General features: G+C 38.4%; 4 protein-coding genes across 5 annotated transcripts; 3 read left to right on the top strand and 1 right to left on the bottom strand.

Moving 5' to 3' along the window:
• Positions 1-556: 556 nt before the first annotated feature.
• LOC117623476 (probable 2,3-bisphosphoglycerate-independent phosphoglycerate mutase) lies at positions 557-4,006 on the top strand. 2 transcript variants are annotated; one of them, XM_034354469.1, is made up of 5 exons: positions 559-1,112; positions 1,422-1,567; positions 1,762-2,038; positions 2,626-2,898; positions 3,186-4,006. In XM_034354469.1, the coding sequence occupies exons 1-5, from the start codon at positions 804-806 to the stop codon at positions 3,663-3,665; spliced, it is 1,485 nt and encodes a 494-aa protein (XP_034210360.1). In that variant the 5' UTR covers positions 559-803; the 3' UTR covers positions 3,666-4,006. The 2 variants fall into 2 exon arrangements, with proteins under 2 accessions (XP_034210361.1, XP_034210360.1); XM_034354470.1 differs by lacking the exon at positions 2,626-2,898 and having other exon boundaries at positions 557-1,112.
• Positions 4,007-4,122: 116 nt separating this feature from the next.
• Positions 4,123-5,634, top strand: LOC117623478. The gene is made up of 2 exons (XM_034354471.1): positions 4,123-4,575; positions 4,676-5,634. The coding sequence occupies exons 1-2, from the start codon at positions 4,259-4,261 to the stop codon at positions 5,529-5,531; spliced, it is 1,173 nt and encodes a 390-aa protein (XP_034210362.1). The 5' UTR covers positions 4,123-4,258; the 3' UTR covers positions 5,532-5,634.
• A 17-nt stretch (positions 5,635-5,651) lies between these two features.
• Positions 5,652-7,788, bottom strand: LOC117623479 (protein translation factor SUI1 homolog 2-like). The gene is made up of 5 exons (XM_034354472.1): positions 7,599-7,788; positions 7,052-7,136; positions 6,216-6,421; positions 6,072-6,125; positions 5,652-5,926 (listed from the first exon to the last, which is right to left on the bottom strand). The coding sequence occupies exons 2-5, from the start codon at positions 7,086-7,088 to the stop codon at positions 5,882-5,884; spliced, it is 342 nt and encodes a 113-aa protein (XP_034210363.1). The 5' UTR covers positions 7,089-7,136; positions 7,599-7,788; the 3' UTR covers positions 5,652-5,881.
• Positions 7,789-8,210: 422 nt separating this feature from the next.
• On the top strand, positions 8,211-11,116 carry LOC117622374 (tryptophan synthase beta chain 2). The gene is made up of 6 exons (XM_034353027.1): positions 8,211-8,448; positions 9,007-9,334; positions 9,426-9,642; positions 9,804-10,341; positions 10,423-10,521; positions 10,640-11,116. The coding sequence occupies exons 1-6, from the start codon at positions 8,379-8,381 to the stop codon at positions 10,894-10,896; spliced, it is 1,509 nt and encodes a 502-aa protein (XP_034208918.1). The 5' UTR covers positions 8,211-8,378; the 3' UTR covers positions 10,897-11,116.
• Positions 11,117-19,261: the final 8,145 nt, after the last annotated feature.

The following is a 19,261-nucleotide window of genomic DNA, read 5'->3' as shown; positions in this document are numbered from 1 at the left end:
GCAAGCGGAGGTCGGGGGAGATCGCGCGCGGGAGGAGAGAGAGGAGAGGAGAGAGAAACTGACGGGGGATAGGAGAGAGAAGAGATAAAAATCTGATTTTTTCTCAAATTACCGTTTTGCCCTTCGCGGTATTTTGACCATATTTTCTTCGTTACAACTCCGATTCAAGTCTGCTCCATGTCTATGGACTCGTTTCGCTGTGCTCTACGCGACGGCGTAAGCGTAATAGCCAAATTCTTTTCCGATCAAAAAGTCAACTTTTTCCTTATTAAATAAGGCGAGGGCAAAATTGTCTTTTTGCTAGAAGATATTAATCCTACTTTTTAGATATTTTGTTTCTTTTTTTGATATTTTGTTTTGGATTATTACAATTGCCATAACAACAACTATTCATATGAGATATGAGAAGAGAAATTTGTATAGAGTTTGGTGTGAGAAGTGAAAACTATGACTAAGTAATTATTTTTTAAAAATCAGAATTTTTGTTGTTGCTGACGTCAGCACACTCGGGCTCATCTTGCCTGAAGGCTGGCCTGGTTTAGTGGGCCCAAGAGAACAAGAATCAAACGTGGGCTCATCAGCTATAGCACGCGCTCTCCCTTGTCCCTCATGTGACCTCGATTGCTCGTCTGCTGTCGGCGTTCAGGTACTGTTATGTAGCAGCGACGTCGTCGCCTCTGGACTGAGTCGTTAAATCTTTCGTCCCAGATCGATACCGTACCGCTATTGGGTACGCTCGACCAGATCGAAATTCGTAGGGGGGTGAGCGAATTAGGCAACTATGATCTAGGATATTAGCATACATGGGTAATCCTCAGCAGCCAAAAAGAAGAGTGGCATTTTTGTTGATTGATGGTGTGGGTGATGTGTCAATACCAAAGTTTGGATTTAAGACTCCTCTTCAGGCGGCCAAAGTACCCAATTTGGATGCCATTGCATCCGCTGGAGTTAATGGTTTAATGGACCCTGTTGAAGTTGGTTTGGGTTGTGGAAGTGACACAGCTCACCTTTCTCTACTGGGTTATGACCCTAGGGTATATTACCGCGGCCGAGGCGCATTTGAATCCATGGGTGCTGGATTGGCCATGTCACCTGGTGATATTGCATTTAAGGTGAGTTTTTGTTTATTTCTTTGTAAAATGGTTTCTCTGTTATAACTATTATCCTGGATGAGCAGTTTCAATATGTTGCACTGCCATAAGATGCAATTATTTCGTTCTTATAAACAGAAAAACTTGGGACTTGATGGTTATTGGCCCCAATCCAGTCGAAGAAAATTTAGGTCACATATTAGCATAAACAAGGACTATATTATTTTGACCCCATGTTACTTGCTATTGATGCTCTATCCTTCAGGTTATGCTTGTTCTAGTAGACGATGCTGTTCCATATAATAATCTTTGCTAACTTTTGATCTTTAGTCTAATTTTGCAACCTTGGATGAAAGAACTGGAATAGTCATCAGTAGGAGGGCTGACAGACACTTTGAAGAAGAAGGCCCCATACTGTGTGCAGCACTTGATGGAATGAAGCTGCCATCTTTTCCTGAATATGAAGTCAGAGTCAGGTGCAGATGTTTATTATAACTGCTGTAAATTGGCTTCTTATTTGATGTCCTTGTATGTAAAACACAACCTCCCATATGCAAGAAAGTTAACTAGTCATCAAAATTACCAAATACCTTAATTATTTTTCTAATGCTTAAGCCTTGTAATTTTTATAATGAAGTAGAGAAAACTAACGAAGAACTATTTGCTACAGGTATGCAACAGAACATAGATGTGGAGTGGTTGTTAAAGGACCAAATCTAAGTGGAAATATATCAGGAACAGACCCGTTGAAGGACAACCGTTTACTTTTGCAAGCTGAAGCTCTAGATGGCACCGATGAGGCGAGGCACACAGCTAAAGTTGTTAATGAGTTATCCAAGGAAATATCACATATTCTCGTTGCTCATCCACTGAATGCAAAACGAGCTGCTGAAGGGAAGAACATAGCTAATCTTGTCCTTTTACGAGGATGTGGTATTCGAATTGAGGTCTGTTGTCTCAAACCTTACTTGATGTTCATACTGCATCGTGTAGAACTTTTACTTAGCAAACCATATGCAAGCAAGCATCTAACCCATTGGCTGTTGCATACACTTTTCTCTGCTGTTCTTAGTGGGTCAGACAGCCACTAAGTGTAGGAATGGCCCTCCTTTAGAATTTTTGTATTCATAACCCTGATTTTGTTCTGGGGTTGGTTTTTTAGCTTTACCCTTCTGATACTTCAGTATTTTTCTATGGTAAACTTCTTATAATTGTTCTTTTGAGCAAAACAAAAACTGGCGGACATTGGGGGTTAAAAAAACGTTGCAGGCAATTCTTAAACTTCTCAAACTTGTTGTTTTAGTAATGTATCCTGAAAGTTACTGCACATATCATTGTAGGGATGTCCGTTTTTGATAGGATATTGAAGGCCTAAGAAATTTCCAACCAAAAAGAATAACCTTGGGCCTAAGACAAATGTTGGTCTTACAAGACCTCAACCCGTTTTCTTATGTTTGTTTGGGAATTAGGCAACAAATGGTTCTGAATATACATTTATGTCTATAGTTTTTCTTTTCTCAATGACATATTTCAGGTTCCTCCATTTGAAAAGAAACATGGGTTATGGCCTTGTATGGTAGCTCCCACAAAAATCATTGCTGGACTGGGCCTATCTCTTGGCATTGATATCCTAGAAGCTCCTGGAGCAACAGGAGACTATCGAACACTTCTAACTTCCAAAGCAACTGCAATAGCTAAAGCACTTTCAGCTCCTCTGCAGTCTTGCCCCAATGTGTTTGTACCAGGGGAAGATGAGCACAAACCAGGTCGATTGGATGGCTATGATTTTGGGTTCCTTCATGTTAAGGTCAATGGCGTCCTCAGATTCTACATCTCTTCGTTTTTCTACCTTGTCACATGCAACCTCTATTCCTGCCTACTGAAGCAGTCACATCATTATTAATTCATTTAACTGAAGTTACAGGGTAAACTGATGGCAACAAAATAATTGCTTGTCTGTAGTTTTCTAATGTTGGATGCTGTGCTTCCTTAATTTTTATGTCCCAGCTAGACTTGCTTACTGAGTTTATTGAGACATCAAAACTTCTCCCTTCATAACCGGTAAATGAATCTCTGTTTTGTTTTGCATTACAGGCTATAGATGATGCAGGTCACGACAAGGCAACCATCTTCAAAGTCAAAGCATTAGAAGCTGTAGATCGAGCTATAGGGCAGCTGTCCAGGCTCCTTTGGGAGAGTGAGTCAGCAGGAAATTTCAAGTACTTCCTTTGCGTAACTGGAGACCACTCTACCCCAGTTGAATATGGAGACCACAGCTTCGAGCCAGTTCCATTCACAATATGTCCGTTGAAAGATTTTGTGGATGCGGTAGGCGTGGAAACCATCTTGGGAGGTTCTCTTGATCCATTTCCTCTTCCAACTGTGAAAGATGGTGAACATCTAGCTGAAGATGTGAAGATTGAACATGGGGAGAGAAGCAAACAGCCTCGAGCTTTCCGCGGTGATTCAGTTTATGAGTTCAATGAGATTGCAGCAGCAAGGGGATGCCTTGGGCGCTTTCCTGGTGGGGAGATGATGGGTGTAATAAAGAACTTCCTTAAGCTAGATGCATGAGCTGCTCTAGTCTGAAAGTTGTTGGTGCTGCCATTTGGCTTTTGGGTATGCCCAAATAAGGTTTATCTTAATTGGAAAATGGCTACAACTCGAATTTTGATAGCCTCCTCCGGTGATGTTTAGGGAAATAAGTCAATCTGTACAAGTTTAATAAGCTGGCCCTAAAGGTTTTTATTTATTTGTTTCTTTTGTTGTGGCGCTTTTTATCTCTTGAATGGATCTCTTGGGATATGCTTCTTTTCTGGTATATGGTTATTACTGGTCACTTTTGTAGGGTTGGTGTAAGGATGGGATAATTGTAATTCTCTTATAAACATATCCACATCTCCTTTAAAGGACTAGAACTTATAAAGCACTAAATTTTAGAGTGAGTTGCGTGTAAAATATGGCACAAAAGAAAGTGGATCATAAAGTTTCCTTATTTACTTTATCTTCTTTACTTACATTATGAAATAATTTTAGACACCTCCACTTCTTTTCTTAATTCATAAGAAATATTTTTTGATGAAAGCTTAAAACACCTTCTCCACTGCTCTCACCCAACCCACATCCACACCACACAAAGACCAAAACACGCACACCAACACACAAAGATGTATGTAACAAGGCCTCTTTCCATGTACCGGAAATCTCCAAGCACCCTTTCCATAAAGCCACCTGATGCTCCACATTCAGGTTATGTGGTGATCACAGATGAAGAGGCGGAGTCGAAAAACACATCTTGTTGGGGCCTTTGCAAGCGTGGGAAAGTGAAAAAACTACCCTTCCCACAGGACAAGATTCTGACCATTGTTTATACATCCGAGTACCAAGAGGCAACCGCGACGAAGGTCTGGTTCATCCCAGTTCTTGATCAACCTCTGTCTTCTAACTGCTACTATGTTATCAGAGCAAATGGCAGGCACAAAGGGTAAGCTCTTCTTTTATAGTCCTTCTCAAAAAGTTAACTTTACTATTGGCCTCTGCTTAACTTATAATCCAAGATGAATTCTGTTGTGTAATCTTTGCAGGAAAGCATGCAGATGTTCTAGAGAGAGGGACATGACCAACTGCTGCATTAGAGGTTTCTTGAGAGACAAAAAACCTAAGGTTTTAAATTTTAGAGACATATACCAACAAGTTAAGATTCATCGCCATCAAGGTGGTGGTTTTTTTGCCGAGTCTGTAGCTCCTGATGGTGTTCCTCCAAAATTCCTAAAGAAAAAAGGATGGAAAGTGCGTAGCTCAAGTATGTACCGGAATCAATTAACTGATGCTTTAGGCCTTGACGCCTCCCTCCGGTCTCGTCTTCCGGACTTCAATTTTCCCATATTTAGAAAGTGTTCGGCTTCTAGTGTTGTGGGGAGATGGTACTGTCCATTTGCATTTGTGAGAGAGAAAGCAACCATAAGACACCAGATGAAGAAGTCCAAGTTTTACAGAATAACTCTTGAGCAATGGTGGGAAGAGATTTACTCTCGTGGGAATGTTAACAATGAAGGAAATGTTGTGAATGTGAGTGTAGATGTGCAAAGGGAAGTGGCTTTGGTATCTGCCACAGAAGCCGTGAAGGACGATAGGAATGGCCGTACTGGGTTCACCTGGTTCAAAGCTTATAACCCACGTTGCAAGAAAGTGGTGAGTGTAGGTTTGAGTTCAGCAATTGTTCAGAATATGAGATGGGTTTTAGAGGCAGGAGGATGGGTTAATGGGGATGAAATGGATGTAAGAGTGGAGAGGGTAGAAGAGATTACAGGTGAGAATAGGTGGACGAAGTTTGGCTGTTATGTTATGGTGGAGAGTTTCTCCTTGAGAAGAATGGATGGAAGTTTGGCTTGGAGATCTGATTTTAGGCACACTGATAAGATTCGATGTAAATGGGAATAAGGTTTTTTGCCAGATTGCTGTCAAGGTACCAAAAACACAGATCATTTTTGCGTGTACTCTCTTTATGGTGTATTAAATATCTGACGACTCTAAAGTTTCACAAGTTTAGTGGAATTCATGTCTTCAAATGGAGAAACGAACTTTAATATATTTTCAAATTCAATACCAACATAAGAACCATTAAAGACAGAATTTGTCAAACATTCCATAGTGACGACACATCACACAATTTCTTGAAAATTATAACACTCCTAAAATACAGTGCACATAGCAAACTTAGGTGATATAACATTCAGATAACTAGATCTCCACCGGTAGATGGTATTGTGCAGAGATTTAAATGCTGCAGCTCAGAAACCATGAATTTTGATATTGTCCTTCTTCACAATGCCAGCCTGTAGAAAAAATAAAATAAAATCAGGACCCTGATTCAACCAGATTGTTGGCAAGCATCATCTGATAGATAAGGAAACACATCCACAACTTATCAACCCCACCAACAGAACATTTAACATCATTATAATGCGGTGGATAGTTTACCTGGACTAGGAAACTAGATACATTCTTTCTTTGATCACCTTGAAGTTGAATGACCTGCACGTGAATAACAATGCGAAAATTAGTGATCAGTTAGAGAAGGCCATGAAGAAAATTACATTCCCCTTTTAAGAATTAAACACGCACCTGCCCTTGCTCTGGGTCCTGGACAACTGTACCATTGCAGCAAAATTCCTTCTTAAGGTCTTTGAGTATTTTGTTGTAGCTAAATTCCTTTTTCAGTCCCTGCACGGTTGTCAGGCTTTTCCTACCATTTCGTTGCTGTATCCGAATGTGCACATACTCTTTTGTTCCAGCACCTGAATCCTCAGCATTTGCCTCAGCAAACGGATCTAAACACAAGCATCAGCATTTTTTTATCAGATTTTCTAGTGCATAAACCATGCACCTGAAAAATGTCCAGTGGCTTCACAGTCATTAAAATAGTAACCAAACCAAATATTTAGTTTCTCAAGCATGCCCATTTTAGGTCAGTCTGACTCTGTTCAGATGGATGAGGTTAGTTGGGCTGCTGAACAGCCCATAGTACTGAGATGCTGATATGCTTAAAAAAAACCCCAGTGAATTGGCACAAGCATTTATATCACATTTTATAGTGCATAAACCAGACACCTGAACTGATGTCTGATGGCTTCGTGTTCATAACCAAACCATTTAGTTTCTCAAAACTATCCATTTCGGGTTGGTTTGGCTTGGTTTCCTCAGGTGGATACATTAGGGTTGGTTTGGCTTGGTTTCCTCAGGTGGATACTAAATGTTGATATGCAAAAAATAACCATTTGCTTAAAGTGTACCAAGCACAGAAATCTTGAACATTGGTATCTTAAAATGATTCATTATGCATATCTACGTATCAAAGTCTTCAAACAAACACTCTTAACAAGCTCTCATACAGAGTCACACAAGTGCTGCACACATACAAACATACACGAATGAATTATAGAAATAAAGGATGAACATACCAAAGGCAGTGGGAATTTGGACGTCGAGCTCAGACATGAACCTTGGCTATTGACTAAGAGGGCCTTGCAACCAGAATGCTTAGACCTGGATCACATAAAAGAAAAATCAAAATCAGCATACTCCCTGATAAAAATATCTCAAGAAGATTACATAGCACAATCACATCGTTTAAAAAACTGAAGTACCCATCTAATCTTTATGTCAACTGTCCCTAGGGTAGTAAATGCAGAACCCATCTAAAAGAAGTATTCTTTTTCACATTAAGGACCCAAAAACTTTAGCCCTTAACTGAAAATCTCATATATTTAGATAATTTGAGGAAAAAAAAGTCTCCTTTTTCAGCTTAATCTGGAAAGTTTATAAGTAGATCTCCTGAATAACAAATAACGGTTTCCCTTCGAGAATAAACAAGATCTCAAACTTGTATACAAAAAAAGCCCTAAGATTTGGATGAGAAATATTAAAAACTGCGAATTAACCATCAAAACCCTAGAACAGAGACATCAACAAATCCCTAGAAATCGTCGGAGTCAAAGGGCAAATTACCTGATCAGATGATTATGATTTGGAATTAGGCAGGCGTCGAGACAAACTGCTAACCCTCAAAGTCAGATAAGGCTGATCTCTCTCCGCCTCTCTCTCTCTCTCTCTCTCGCTCTTATTAGAAAGCTGTTTGGAAGAGAGGAAAGCGAATGGAAAATCGGTTATAGAACGAAAATTGTGATGCCAAATAAAATAAGGGAACTAGGGTAGAGGCGTGGATGGACAAATTTGGGTTAGGTCGGTTGCACAAACTATCACGTAGAGAGAGAAATAGACAGTTACGTGCGTATTCGTACTCACAAACGCTACTCTCTGATCTGAAGATGGTTGGGCTCGGGTTTGACGCGCGTCAATCGAACAGGGCGAGTATAGCAGCTTTCTTCGACTAAGCGAGTGCTAGTATAAGGATATAAATGTAAATACACATAAATTAAGAATTAAGAATTCAAACCAAAAGTAAATTCCTCATTTGGGTTTGGGCTTGGGCCTGGACCAGAATATAATTGCAAGACGGGGCTGGACGGCTTTTTACTACATAGATGACGTGTCCAACGGTCAAGTCAAATTTAATTCCTGTCCCAATGCAACTTCATTTCAACAAGAACCAATATCATATAGTATATCCTTGCACATTTCCAATACCTGGAAAAACTGGAAATATTTTGCAGCAGTTTGTGTGAATTTCTGAGTCAAAACCCTAATTAATCTCATCCTATAGTTCTCCAATTTTTTTTTTATCAGTTCAAGTTAGGTAGAGCTTGAGTCTCCAAGAAAGCATCAAGCATGGCCACCCACAGCCTCTTCTCTGCAAATTCACTTCACAATAAACCTTCATCAGGCACGCACATCAAAGGTAGCTTCTTTCCCTTTCTTTTTTTTTTCTTTTTTTTTTCCTTCATGTTTGAGAACTTTTGGTTCTGGGTTTCAACTGCATTTGAATTTCTTGGTTGCTCATAAAAAATATGGTGGAACCTGGGATTTGTTTCTGTTTTTTTTTTTTTGGATCAGTGGTTGGAATGTATGAGTACTTGTTAGATTCAGAGGAAATGGGGAAGAGGGGACTGGATAAGGATCTTTGTTGACTCTACCAAAGGAGAGAGAAAATTTATATTCTAAGTATTATAGAGGGGGTTGTTGATATTTCCTTAAGAAAACAACTCATCCTGCAACATTTGCAAAATTTATTCCAAAACCCATTATTTGGGTTGTAACCTATTATGATATGCTACCAAAAGTTGAAACATATACTTATGACTTTTGAGTCTGGAATTTATTTTATTGTTCTGCACCAACATTTTAAAACTCAATGTGAAATCACGTTCAGCTCATGCTCTAGTAGTTTATTGTGTTATCAACAATGTTTTAGTGTCGCTTTCTTGTTATGTCCTCTTAACTACTTATGTTTGGCCAGTTGAGGAGAAATGGCTTGGATTTACTGCACTTGATAGAAAGCCAACGCATCTGAAACTTTCAAATGGATGTAGAGCAAGAGCAGCTCTCAATGCTGATCCAAGATCAATTGAAATCCCTCGTCAATGGTACAACCTGATTGCAGATCTTCCTGTAAAACCTCCTCCTCCATTGCATCCCAAGACCTTTGAACCGGTAAAACCTGAGGATTTGTCTCCTCTCTTTCCTGATGAGTTGATTAAGCAGGAGGCAAGCAATGAAAGATTCATAGATATTCCAGATGAAGTTCGTGATGTATACAGGCTTTGGCGCCCGTCCCCTCTCATTAGGTTTGTGGTGCTAGTATGCGTTGCATTGTTTCTGCTGTAACGTTGTCCTATAAAATTGTTAGGATCTTCTTATCTTTTCGGTTGTATATAGGGCCAAGAGGTTGGAGAAGCTTCTTGACACGCCTGCAAGAATTTACTACAAATATGAAGGTGTCAGCCCTGCTGGATCACACAAGCCGAACACTGCAGTTCCACAAGTGTGGTATAATGCACAGCAAGGCATCAAGAAGGTTGTGACAGAAACAGGAGCTGGTCAATGGGGAAGTGCATTGGCTTTTGCATGCAGCTTATTTGGTCTTGAGTGTGAGGTAACAGAAACCTAAATTTGTAATTGGCTTCACATATTAATAAATTGAAGCACACATATGAACTTCATGTCCTATTAACTGTATGAATATCTAATTTGACCCGTCCTTTAGTGTTCCTCATTATAAATCCTAGATATTTTACTCATTCTGATTATTCATAGGTGTGGCAAGTGCGTGCTTCTTATGATCAAAAACCATATCGCAGATTGATGATGCAAACTTGGGGTGCAAAGGTACACCCATCTCCATCTAACTTAACCGAAGCAGGTAGAAAAATCCTACAAATGGATCCATCCAGCCCAGGAAGTTTAGGGATAGCTATATCTGAAGCCGTTGAGATTGCAGCCATGAATGCTGATACTAAATACTGTCTCGGAAGTGTTCTCAATCATGTTTTGCATCACCAGACAGTAATAGGTGAGGAGTGCCTAAAACAAATGGAGGCGATAGGTGAAACCCCAGACTTTATCATAGGATGTACCGGCGGAGGATCCAATTTTGCAGGGCTAAGTTTCCCGTTCATCAGGGAGAAGCTGAAAGGGAAAATGAACCCTGTAATAAGAGCAGTTGAACCTGCAGCATGCCCTTCACTAACTAAAGGGGTATACACATATGATTATGGTGATACAGCAGGGATGACCCCACTAATGAAGATGCATACGCTCGGGCACGACTTCATCCCTGACCCAATTCATGCTGGTAATGAAAGTTACTGTCTTTGAGAGCTTGATTTCATGAAATTTACTTGTTCTTGTTTACATGTCACTGTTTGTTCAACAGGAGGATTGCGCTACCATGGCATGGCACCGTTGATTTCACATGTGTACGAACTGGGTTACATGGAAGCAATTGCAATTCCCCAGATTGAGTGCTTTGAAGGTAATTTAACTTTCCATAGTGTGGGAGCTAAATGTGGAACTATGAATATATGCAACGGTGTGTGTGTGTTACTGAAGCGATAGAGAACTATGATTCTGACTTCTGGGTTGTATTGCAGGTGCTATACAATTTGCTAGATCAGAAGGATTGATACCAGCGCCGGAGCCTACTCATGCCATAGCTGCTACCATTAGGGAAGCACTGAATTGTAGAGAAACTGGAGAAGCCAAAGTCATTCTCACAGCAATGTGTGGACATGGCCATTTTGATTTGCCAGCTTATGATAACTATCTGCAAGGAAAGCTGGTTGACTTGTCATTTGAGGAGGAGAAGATACAAGCATCATTGGCCAGAGTTCCCAGAGTAGGGGGTTGAGGTTGGGCCAACAAGTACAATGATGCATTGGATGTAATTTTCCATGCATGGAATGTTGTTACTCAGTTGATCATGGATTGATGACAAGTCAGAAATTACAAATTAGGAAATTTGAATTGTTCAAGATAAAAAATAATTAGTGACACTAAGGAACACCAATTTTTTATATTTTATTTTAGTAACAATTCAAGGACTATCCAATGGTCATTAGAGAATAAAATCATGCAGTTTAACATAACTATGTAGATATCTCTCTAGCACTAAATTACTTGGTTTATATTTTATGCCTGTTTATCTTTATAGTTGGTGTTAAAGGAATTTGAATTCTTAAAATCTGCACAATATTGAAAATTCATAACATTACAACTGTGCAAACTTGAAAAAAAAAAAAAAGACATATATATAAGCGATAGTTTAAATTACAAGGGAAGGAGAGTTTCTCACATATGCTATCAAAATGTTATAGAAGTTCGAACTTAAGACAACTGGTATGCAAATTGAATTGGCAACTGTGCAAACTTTTATAAGTGTAAAGTTGAAATTTCGAAATTCCAAACTGTATTTTACAAATGTGGTATATATATTTTTAAGTGATATTTTTAATTTAAAAAATAATAATAATTGAAATCCCACTGAAATGTGGGCTACAGATTTTGGGGAAGCATAACTGAGCCCTCTCTTGAATGTCCCGAATTTAGGGCAGGGTGGCTTATGTTGATCAATTTTTCGAAAAAAAAAAATGCAAGTAAGCTGTCTTCTTCTTGATGTCATTGCTTCACATAATCATCTCTCTCTACTCTTTCACTAAGGGTAGAGCAGATAATAGAGAACAAAGGTACTTCAAATTGAGGACGTTGGGGTGTAAAAAAAGAAAGAAAGAGAGGTGTTTTAAAAGATTTTAAAGAAGTTTAAAAGTTTAGGTGTATTCAATCACGATTTTATAGAAGTCTATTCAATTTTGGGTGTATTCAATTCAGACTTTTTAAACTCCATTTAAATCTGGATATATTCAATCATGACTTTAAAAGATTTCATAAAAGTTTGGGTGTATTAAAAAACTCATTGATTTTAAAGGAAATACAAAAAGTGGTGGATTTTTTTTGATAATAGACTAATTTTAGGCTATAAAAGATCTTTGCTTCCCCTTAGAGATTTTGATAGATATATTATTTTTATTCTCAAGATATGAGTTCACCACTTCTGCTACCACCATCCTATCATGACTATCACCATAACCACCTCTGCCACCTCCTCCACCACCCACTAACCTCTCCTTGCAAATAAGAGATAATGTGTATTAGCAGAGAATCAACCATTTCTCTTGAGCGGCCATCGTTGAGAGCAGGATCATCATTTGCCCTAAAGTCCATTTGCTGAAGTAGGTAGCCCAAGGCCTAATTGGCAAAAGCCCAACCCAACCCCGTCAAGGCACGAGCCAAAATAGAGAGAGAGAGAGAGAGAGAGAGAGAGAGAGAGAGAGAGAGGCCACTATATCATTCCAGGGTATCTGTCCATTGCTTCCACAGAAATCCTCCAAAAGCCAAAATAGTGAAAAAAAAAAAAAAAGACTACATATCTTATAAAGCTTTAAATTCGACTATATCATTCCAGGGTATCTGTCCATTGCTTCCACAGAAATCCTCCAAAAGCCAAAATAGTGAAAAAAAAAAAAAAAGACTACATATCTTATAAAGCTTTAAATTCCACATTGACTTATAAAAGCTGTAAAGTCTGTCTAGAAAGTATTTTATTTAAACTCTTTTAGATTCCCGTTAATTTAGTGTCTAGAGAATCACCCAACTATATGGAATCTTTTCTCTTGAGCATACTCATCCTCATGCTAAACCCCATCTATAGTCGTGTTTTCCAAGTCCTTTATCAATATTAACAACACTAAACAATCCCATTAAGATAAGAAAGCTAAAATCATAATTAATCACAAATCATCATTTACTTGACTAACTAGGGGATGAAAATGGTGCTTCAACAGTTGAAATTCATATTTCATCACTCGAAAGCAGTCCTACACCATGATAGGTGTGTAATTCATTTCCAACAATAGTTGATAAGTAAATGCGAGTTTCGTGAAACCGTACTAGACATATACCTCTTTAAGGAATGTGGCCTTGATTATAACATTTTCCTTTATTCGGTGGTTTGGATAGCCTTTTAGATTGAAACACTACTTAATCATTGCTAGGCCTTTACAAGATTGTGGCCTTCTTTATCAAGTTGCATGTTGATGTTGCAAGTTATAATTTTCTGCAAGAAAAGAAAACTCATTAATTTTCTCAAAGTTCCAACCAAATTGAGGAAAAAAAAACGAGAATGAGGATATTTGAATTAACATATCCTTGCAAATAAGAGACATTGTGTATTAGCAGAGAATCAACCATTTCTCTTGAGCGGCCATTGTTGAGAGCAAGGATCATCATTTGGCCTAAAGCCCATTTGCTGAAGTAGGTAGCTCGAGACTTGATGGGCAAAAGCCCGACCCAACCTTTTCTTTAGGCTCGCTAAGCCTGTCTAGGCTTGGGCCAAAAGAAAGGGAAAGAGAGGCCAATATACCATTCCGGGGTATTTGTCCATTGCTGCCACACAAGTCCTCTAGAAACCAAAATGGTGAAAAATATTCAAGACTCCATCTCTTGGAACTACGTATGCTGCTCATGTATTGTAAAGTTGTAAAGCTTTAAATTCACATTGCCTTGTAAAAGCTGTAAAGTCTGTCTAGAAAGTATTTTATTTAAACTCTTTTAGATTCCCGTTAATTTAGTGTCTAGAGGATCACCCAACTATATAGAATTTTTTCTCTTGAGCATACTCATCCTCATGCTAAACCTCATCTATAACCGTATTTTTCAAGTCCTCTATCAATATTAACAACACTAAACAATTCTATTAAGATAAGAAAACTGAAATCATAATTAATCACAAATCATCATTTACTTGACTAACTAAGGGATGAAAATGGTGCTTCAACAGTTCAAAGTCAGATGTCAGCACCCGAAAGCTATCCTACACCATGATAGATGTGTAATTCATTTCAAACAATAGTTGATAAAGCATTAGCTGTTCAAACTCGTGAAATTGTACTAGACATATACCACTTTAAGGAGTATGGCCTTTATTTTTCATTTATTTGGTGGTTTGGATAACCCTTTAGATTGAGACACTCCTTAATCATTGCTAGGAATTTTCTAAACCGTGGCCTTCTTCATCAAGCTGCATATTGATGTTGCAAGTTATAATTTTTTGCAAGAAAAGAAAACTCATTAATTTTCTCCAAGTTCCAACCAAATTGAGGAAAAAAAAAACGAGAATGAGGATATTTGAACTAACATCTCTTCGAAAACTCATTAATATTTCCCCTATTTACTTTCATGCAAGTGCTAGGCATACATCTCATTTTGAATAAATCAGGGTGACATACAGATGCAGTAGAGTGTGCTCCACAGACACGCTCATAAAACACCACTACCTCCTTGGCTCGTGGTGGTGGTGATGGGATGATGATGACGGAAATGAGACTAGGGGGAGAAAAAGGCGGTGGTGACGGGATGATGTTGGCGGACATGAGATTGGGGGAAGGAGGCGGCGGTGATGGGATGATGTTGGTGGACATGATTGGGTGAAAGAGGCGGTGATAGCACAAAGATATGAAAAACGGACATGAGAAACAAGGAGGCAAGAGAGTGAGGGAAGGTAAGAAACTAGGGTTGCATCGCAAAATGAAATGCTAGGGTTAGTAAAACACACACATGGATTATATTTAGACAAAAAAAAAAACATAATGAAACAAGGATATATATTTAAATGAAATGATAATTTCACAAGAAGGTGTGTTACGACAGTGGTGTTAGGCGGGATTGCGTCAGTGAAGTTCGAGGGTAGATTAAGTGGTTGGTTTCCAAAGCTCTCTGGTGAAAAACAAGTAAGATCATTTTGCATGCATTCACACGGATTGATATAACTAATTAATCCATTAATTAGCTTAGAACTAGATAATCACATATGAACAAGATGAAGTATTTTCCATATTAAAAGCAGAAGAGGTTAAGGATGTAGAACATGAGGACGGTTCTTTCGACCATATGCCTCAACTTGAACTTTCGTCTCTACCTTACTTACAATTTCTTGCAATTTGTTATAAATATTGTCTTAAGCAAGACAATGATATAACAATACAATAGTAAGTTATAATTTTCCGCAAGAAAAAATAAAACTTATTAATTTTTTCCAAGTTACAACCAAATTGAGGAAAAAAAAAACGAGAATAAGGATATTTGAACTAACATCTCCTCGAAAACTCATTACTATTTCCCCTATTTGATTTCATGCAAGTGCTAGACGTAGGTCTCATTTTGAATAAATCCAGGGTGACATGCAGATGCAGCAGAGTGTTCATATGTCATGGTTGTATGGTGTTATTCTCAATATTTAAATGCTCGATTACAAATGGGATTAAAATAATTTGAGTTTGGAAAATTGGATTGGCTTAAGTAAGTAATTTTACTAAACCCAACATTTACATTTTCATTAAGCGAAATTGTAAAATAAATTAAAATAATTCACTTACCGATGATCACAATCATTACTCACAATTATGTGGGTCGAAGCACCAAAATACAAAAGCTGCACAACCAAGTGAGATTCCTAGTTCCTTCCATCGCCATCAGACAAGAACTGTGATGAATGATTTGTGCTCCGAAGACACGCTCATAAAACATCACTGCCTCCTTAGCTCATGGTGTTGATGATAGGATGATGATGGCGGAAATGAGATTAGGAGAAGAAGGCGGTGGTGACGGGATGATGTTTGCGGACATGAGATTGGGGGAAGGAGACAGCGGTGATGGGATGATGTTGGCAGACATGATTGGGTGAAAGAGGCGGTGGCAGCACAAAGATATGAAAAGCGGACATAAGAAACAAGGAGGCAAGAAAGCGAGGGAAGGCGAGAAACTAGGGTTGCATCACAAAATGAAATGCTAGGGTTAGTAAAACGCACACATAGTTTATATTTAGACCCAAAAAAAAAAACCATAATGAAACAAGGATATATATTTAAAAGAAACGATAATTTCACAAGAAGGTGTGTTGCGACAGTGGTGTTAGGCGAGATTGCGTCAGTGAAGTTCGAGGGTAGACTAAGCAGTTGTTGCTTTTCAAAGCTCTCTGGTGAAAAACAAGTAAGATCATTTTGCATGGATTCACATGGATTGATATAACTATGGCACTAATGACACATACCGAGTGATAGCTTTTGAGTATATATGTGTATATAGGTGTATATATGTACATTATAGTATATGTGTATGTAAGTATATATGTACATTATAGTATATGTGTATGTAAGTATAGTATAATATAATAATAATATATGTTATTAGTATTACAATATAATATATGCATTTTATACATTGGTGAGCATGAGACTAGTTAATCCTCTTTTTCCACATGAGTTTAGTAGTCCCCTCCTAAGGAGGTGTTTTTCGTGGGCCCCGTATTAGCAATCTCATCTAAGACTAGGATTAGATGCAACAAACATGGTACTAAATTTAGTCCAAGCCAGGCCAAGCCAAGCCTGTGTAACAAACAACCCCTATATTTATATATGTCACCATTTCCAAGTTGTTACTTTTGCTTTAAGGAGCACACGTAATGTAATACCCATCGATCTATTCAAAAGTTATATATATATATAGCCGTGCGGATGGTTCTGGAGAAGACTATAAACTGTTACCTAGTGGTCCAGTTTCATTGCCAGATGAGCAGGTAAGTTCCAAGAATATCAGAACTTCTAAGCCTGTATTCTTTTGCAACTTCCTTGTTATCTGCAATTTTTAAGTGGTTTCAGTTTTTGTTTTATTGATATGATGAACAATTCTATCCAGGTGCCTATATCACACAACGACGACAACGTTTACTGGAAGGAGTTATTGATGCTTGTGAATGTTTGGGTGGCTTTTCTTATTGTTCAATTGTTAAGGTAAGTTATTTTACTCTCTAGTTCTGTACAACTAAAGAAGCTTTTCTAGGAACTCATCTATTCGCATACCGGACCTTAAAATGCTCTCCAAAAAAAGATACGATCATCACTAGCAATGCAATCAAGTTCCATTTCTAATACCTCTGCATTTGCTTCCAAAGCACCATGATTTTAACTTTTGTTACTGAATTATTGGGTCCTGAACTCCTTGTAGGTAAGGTTAACAACCAGAGTAGTAAGATTTCTTTCACGGACACTACAGAAACACATAACTCTATACACTCAAGCATACATAAAAAGAATGATGTCCAGTTGAACATAAATATTATCATGTCGTAGGTACCAATTGCAGTCTCCGTTACGCTCTTTGAAGCTAAATTCTTATGCAAAGGCACCAGGGTGATTGCATCCAAAGGAAAGGAAATCACAAATTGGAAGTTGCATCAGATTTTTCCTTACTGCAGCTGTGGGATAGTAGCTGGTATGGTGGCTAGCCTACTTGGGCTGGGAGGCGGTTTCATCTTAGGACCCCTTTTTCTTGAATTGGGAATTCCTCCTTAGGTATAGTTCAAACGCAAGACAAAATTCACTCTATTCTTTTTGTTAGTCAGAAAATCTTGTCAAGAAATCCTTGGAAAGGAAAAATCACTGAAGAGGTTTGGATTCAAAATTCCTTGATCATTGGTTCTTGATTGTTTTGCAGAGGGACACAATCATAAGATGACACCCTCAGAAAGAATGCATTTATTGAGATCACGCCGTCATATTTCAGATTCTACAAAAGTACTCACAAAACAGTTAGGTTCAGTTAATATTCCCATTCATCAGAAGTTAAGTATTTTCAAGGTGCAATCAGGATGAATGGATAAAATCGATTTTATCAAAAAAGATATCTACAATCTTGAATGTAGTGTGAATGGGAAGTTGAGGAACCACGATGTTGAACTAGTGACCGAGTATTTTATGGCTGAACGGAAAAAAAATGAGGCTTTTTATTTCAAGATTGAGGGAGATGGCCATGACAGGTTTAGTCGATGTTTTTGGGCAGATGCAACTTCTAGATGGGCGTACGGGTTTTATGGAGATGTTGTTGTATTCGATACCACATTCAACACGAATCGATACGACTTGACATTTGCACCAATGTTGGGAGTTAATAACCATGGTCAAACAATTGTCTTAGCATGCGCATTTTTGAGCAAGGAAACGACTGAGTTGTTTATTTGGATGTTTGAGGAGTTTAAAAAAGCCATGCCAGGTGGCGAACCTAAAACGATCATTACAGATCAAGATGCGGCAATTACCAGAGCGATTTCAATAGCCTTCCCGACTATATTTCATTGACTTTGCATATGGCACATCACATCAAAGTTCTCTGTTAAGTTACCACATTCTGCTTATAAGGAGTATTGGCGTGAATTTCATAAAGCCATATGGAATACTGACAATAAGGATGAGTTTGATGCAAAATGGAATATTGTGGTTACAAAGGCTGGTTTGACTGACCATCCATGGCTAAGTTCAATGTTTGATTTAAGGGAATCTTGGGTTCCAGCCTACGCACGACAATTTTTTTCCGCTGGAATGTCAAGCAGCCAAAGAGCGGAAGGTTCTCATGGTTTTTTCAAGCAATACATATCAAGGAGAAATTCGTTGATGGATTTCATAATACGATTTGAGAGGGCACTTTCTCATCAATGTCAAAAAGAGTTAGTTGCTGATCACGTAGATGCATTTGAAGTGGCTCAATGTATTCTACCGATGCCAATGAACAAACAAATGGCTACCTTGTACACAAGGACAATGTTTCAAAAGTTTGAGCAAGAACTAATACAAAGTACAGCATGTTTCCTAGAGCTCAAAACAGAGGATGCTTCTAAAGTTGTCTTTAACGTGAGTGAAAGGAAAAATTGGGAAACAAGAGTGGCAGAAGTCGTATATGTCAAAGATTCTGACCACGCATCGTGTAGCTGCAAAAGATTTGAATTTGTTGGAATTATTTGCAAGCACATCCTAGCATTGTTGAGAAGGGACCAGATTGAATATATGCCCGATAAATATATTTTGAAGAGGTGGAAGAAAACTGCGAAATCTGGATTGGTGTCAGATGCAAATGGCAACGAAATTAAAGGCTCTGCAGATCCTGGTCTTTTAATAAAGCGGAGTACAATGTCTCGACTTGCTTCAGATGTGGTTGAGGATGCATTAATGAGTGAAGAAGGATGTGAGCTACTGTCAGAGACTCTAAAAAGTTTGCAAGTGAAGTTGAAGTTGTTGAAGGATGGACCAAGTAATAACGAAGTTGGAGGGTCCAGCTCTCAAACACAATATATGAAAGACCCTAAGAGAGTGAGGTACAAAGGAAGGTCGAAA

This window comes from Prunus dulcis, chromosome 3 (assembly GCF_902201215.1).
Source record: "Prunus dulcis chromosome 3, ALMONDv2, whole genome shotgun sequence".
NCBI classification, from domain to species: domain Eukaryota; kingdom Viridiplantae; phylum Streptophyta; class Magnoliopsida; order Rosales; family Rosaceae; genus Prunus; species Prunus dulcis.
The sequence above is the reverse complement of the archived record's forward strand: the minus strand, read 5'-3'. Positions and strand labels throughout refer to the sequence as shown.

Excerpts from the sequence above, each read along its gene's own strand:
- LOC117623478 (XM_034354471.1), top strand. The coding sequence starts at position 4,259 with ATGTATGTAACAAGGCCTCTTTCCATGTACCGGAAATCTCCAAGCACC. Across the intron at positions 4,576-4,675 it reads GCAAATGGCAGGCACAAAGG|GAAAGCATGCAGATGTTCTA; the intron begins GTAAGCTCTTCT and ends TAATCTTTGCAG.
- LOC117623476 (XM_034354469.1), top strand. The coding sequence starts at position 804 with ATGGGTAATCCTCAGCAGCCAAAAAGAAGAGTGGCATTTTTGTTGATT. Across the intron at positions 1,568-1,761 it reads GAATATGAAGTCAGAGTCAG|GTATGCAACAGAACATAGAT; the intron begins GTGCAGATGTTT and ends TATTTGCTACAG. Across the intron at positions 2,899-3,185 it reads TTGGGTTCCTTCATGTTAAG|GCTATAGATGATGCAGGTCA; the intron begins GTCAATGGCGTC and ends TTTGCATTACAG.
- LOC117622374 (XM_034353027.1), top strand. The coding sequence starts at position 8,379 with ATGGCCACCCACAGCCTCTTCTCTGCAAATTCACTTCACAATAAACCT. Across the intron at positions 8,449-9,006 it reads ATCAGGCACGCACATCAAAG|TTGAGGAGAAATGGCTTGGA; the intron begins GTAGCTTCTTTC and ends ATGTTTGGCCAG. Across the intron at positions 10,522-10,639 it reads CCAGATTGAGTGCTTTGAAG|GTGCTATACAATTTGCTAGA; the intron begins GTAATTTAACTT and ends GTTGTATTGCAG.
- LOC117623479 (XM_034354472.1), bottom strand. The coding sequence starts at position 7,088 with ATGTCTGAGCTCGACGTCCAAATTCCCACTGCCTTTG. Across the intron at positions 6,126-6,215 it reads AGGACCCAGAGCAAGGGCAG|GTCATTCAACTTCAAGGTGA; the intron begins GTGCGTGTTTAA and ends ATTCACGTGCAG. Across the intron at positions 5,927-6,071 it reads TATCTAGTTTCCTAGTCCAG|GCTGGCATTGTGAAGAAGGA; the intron begins GTAAACTATCCA and ends TTTTTTCTACAG.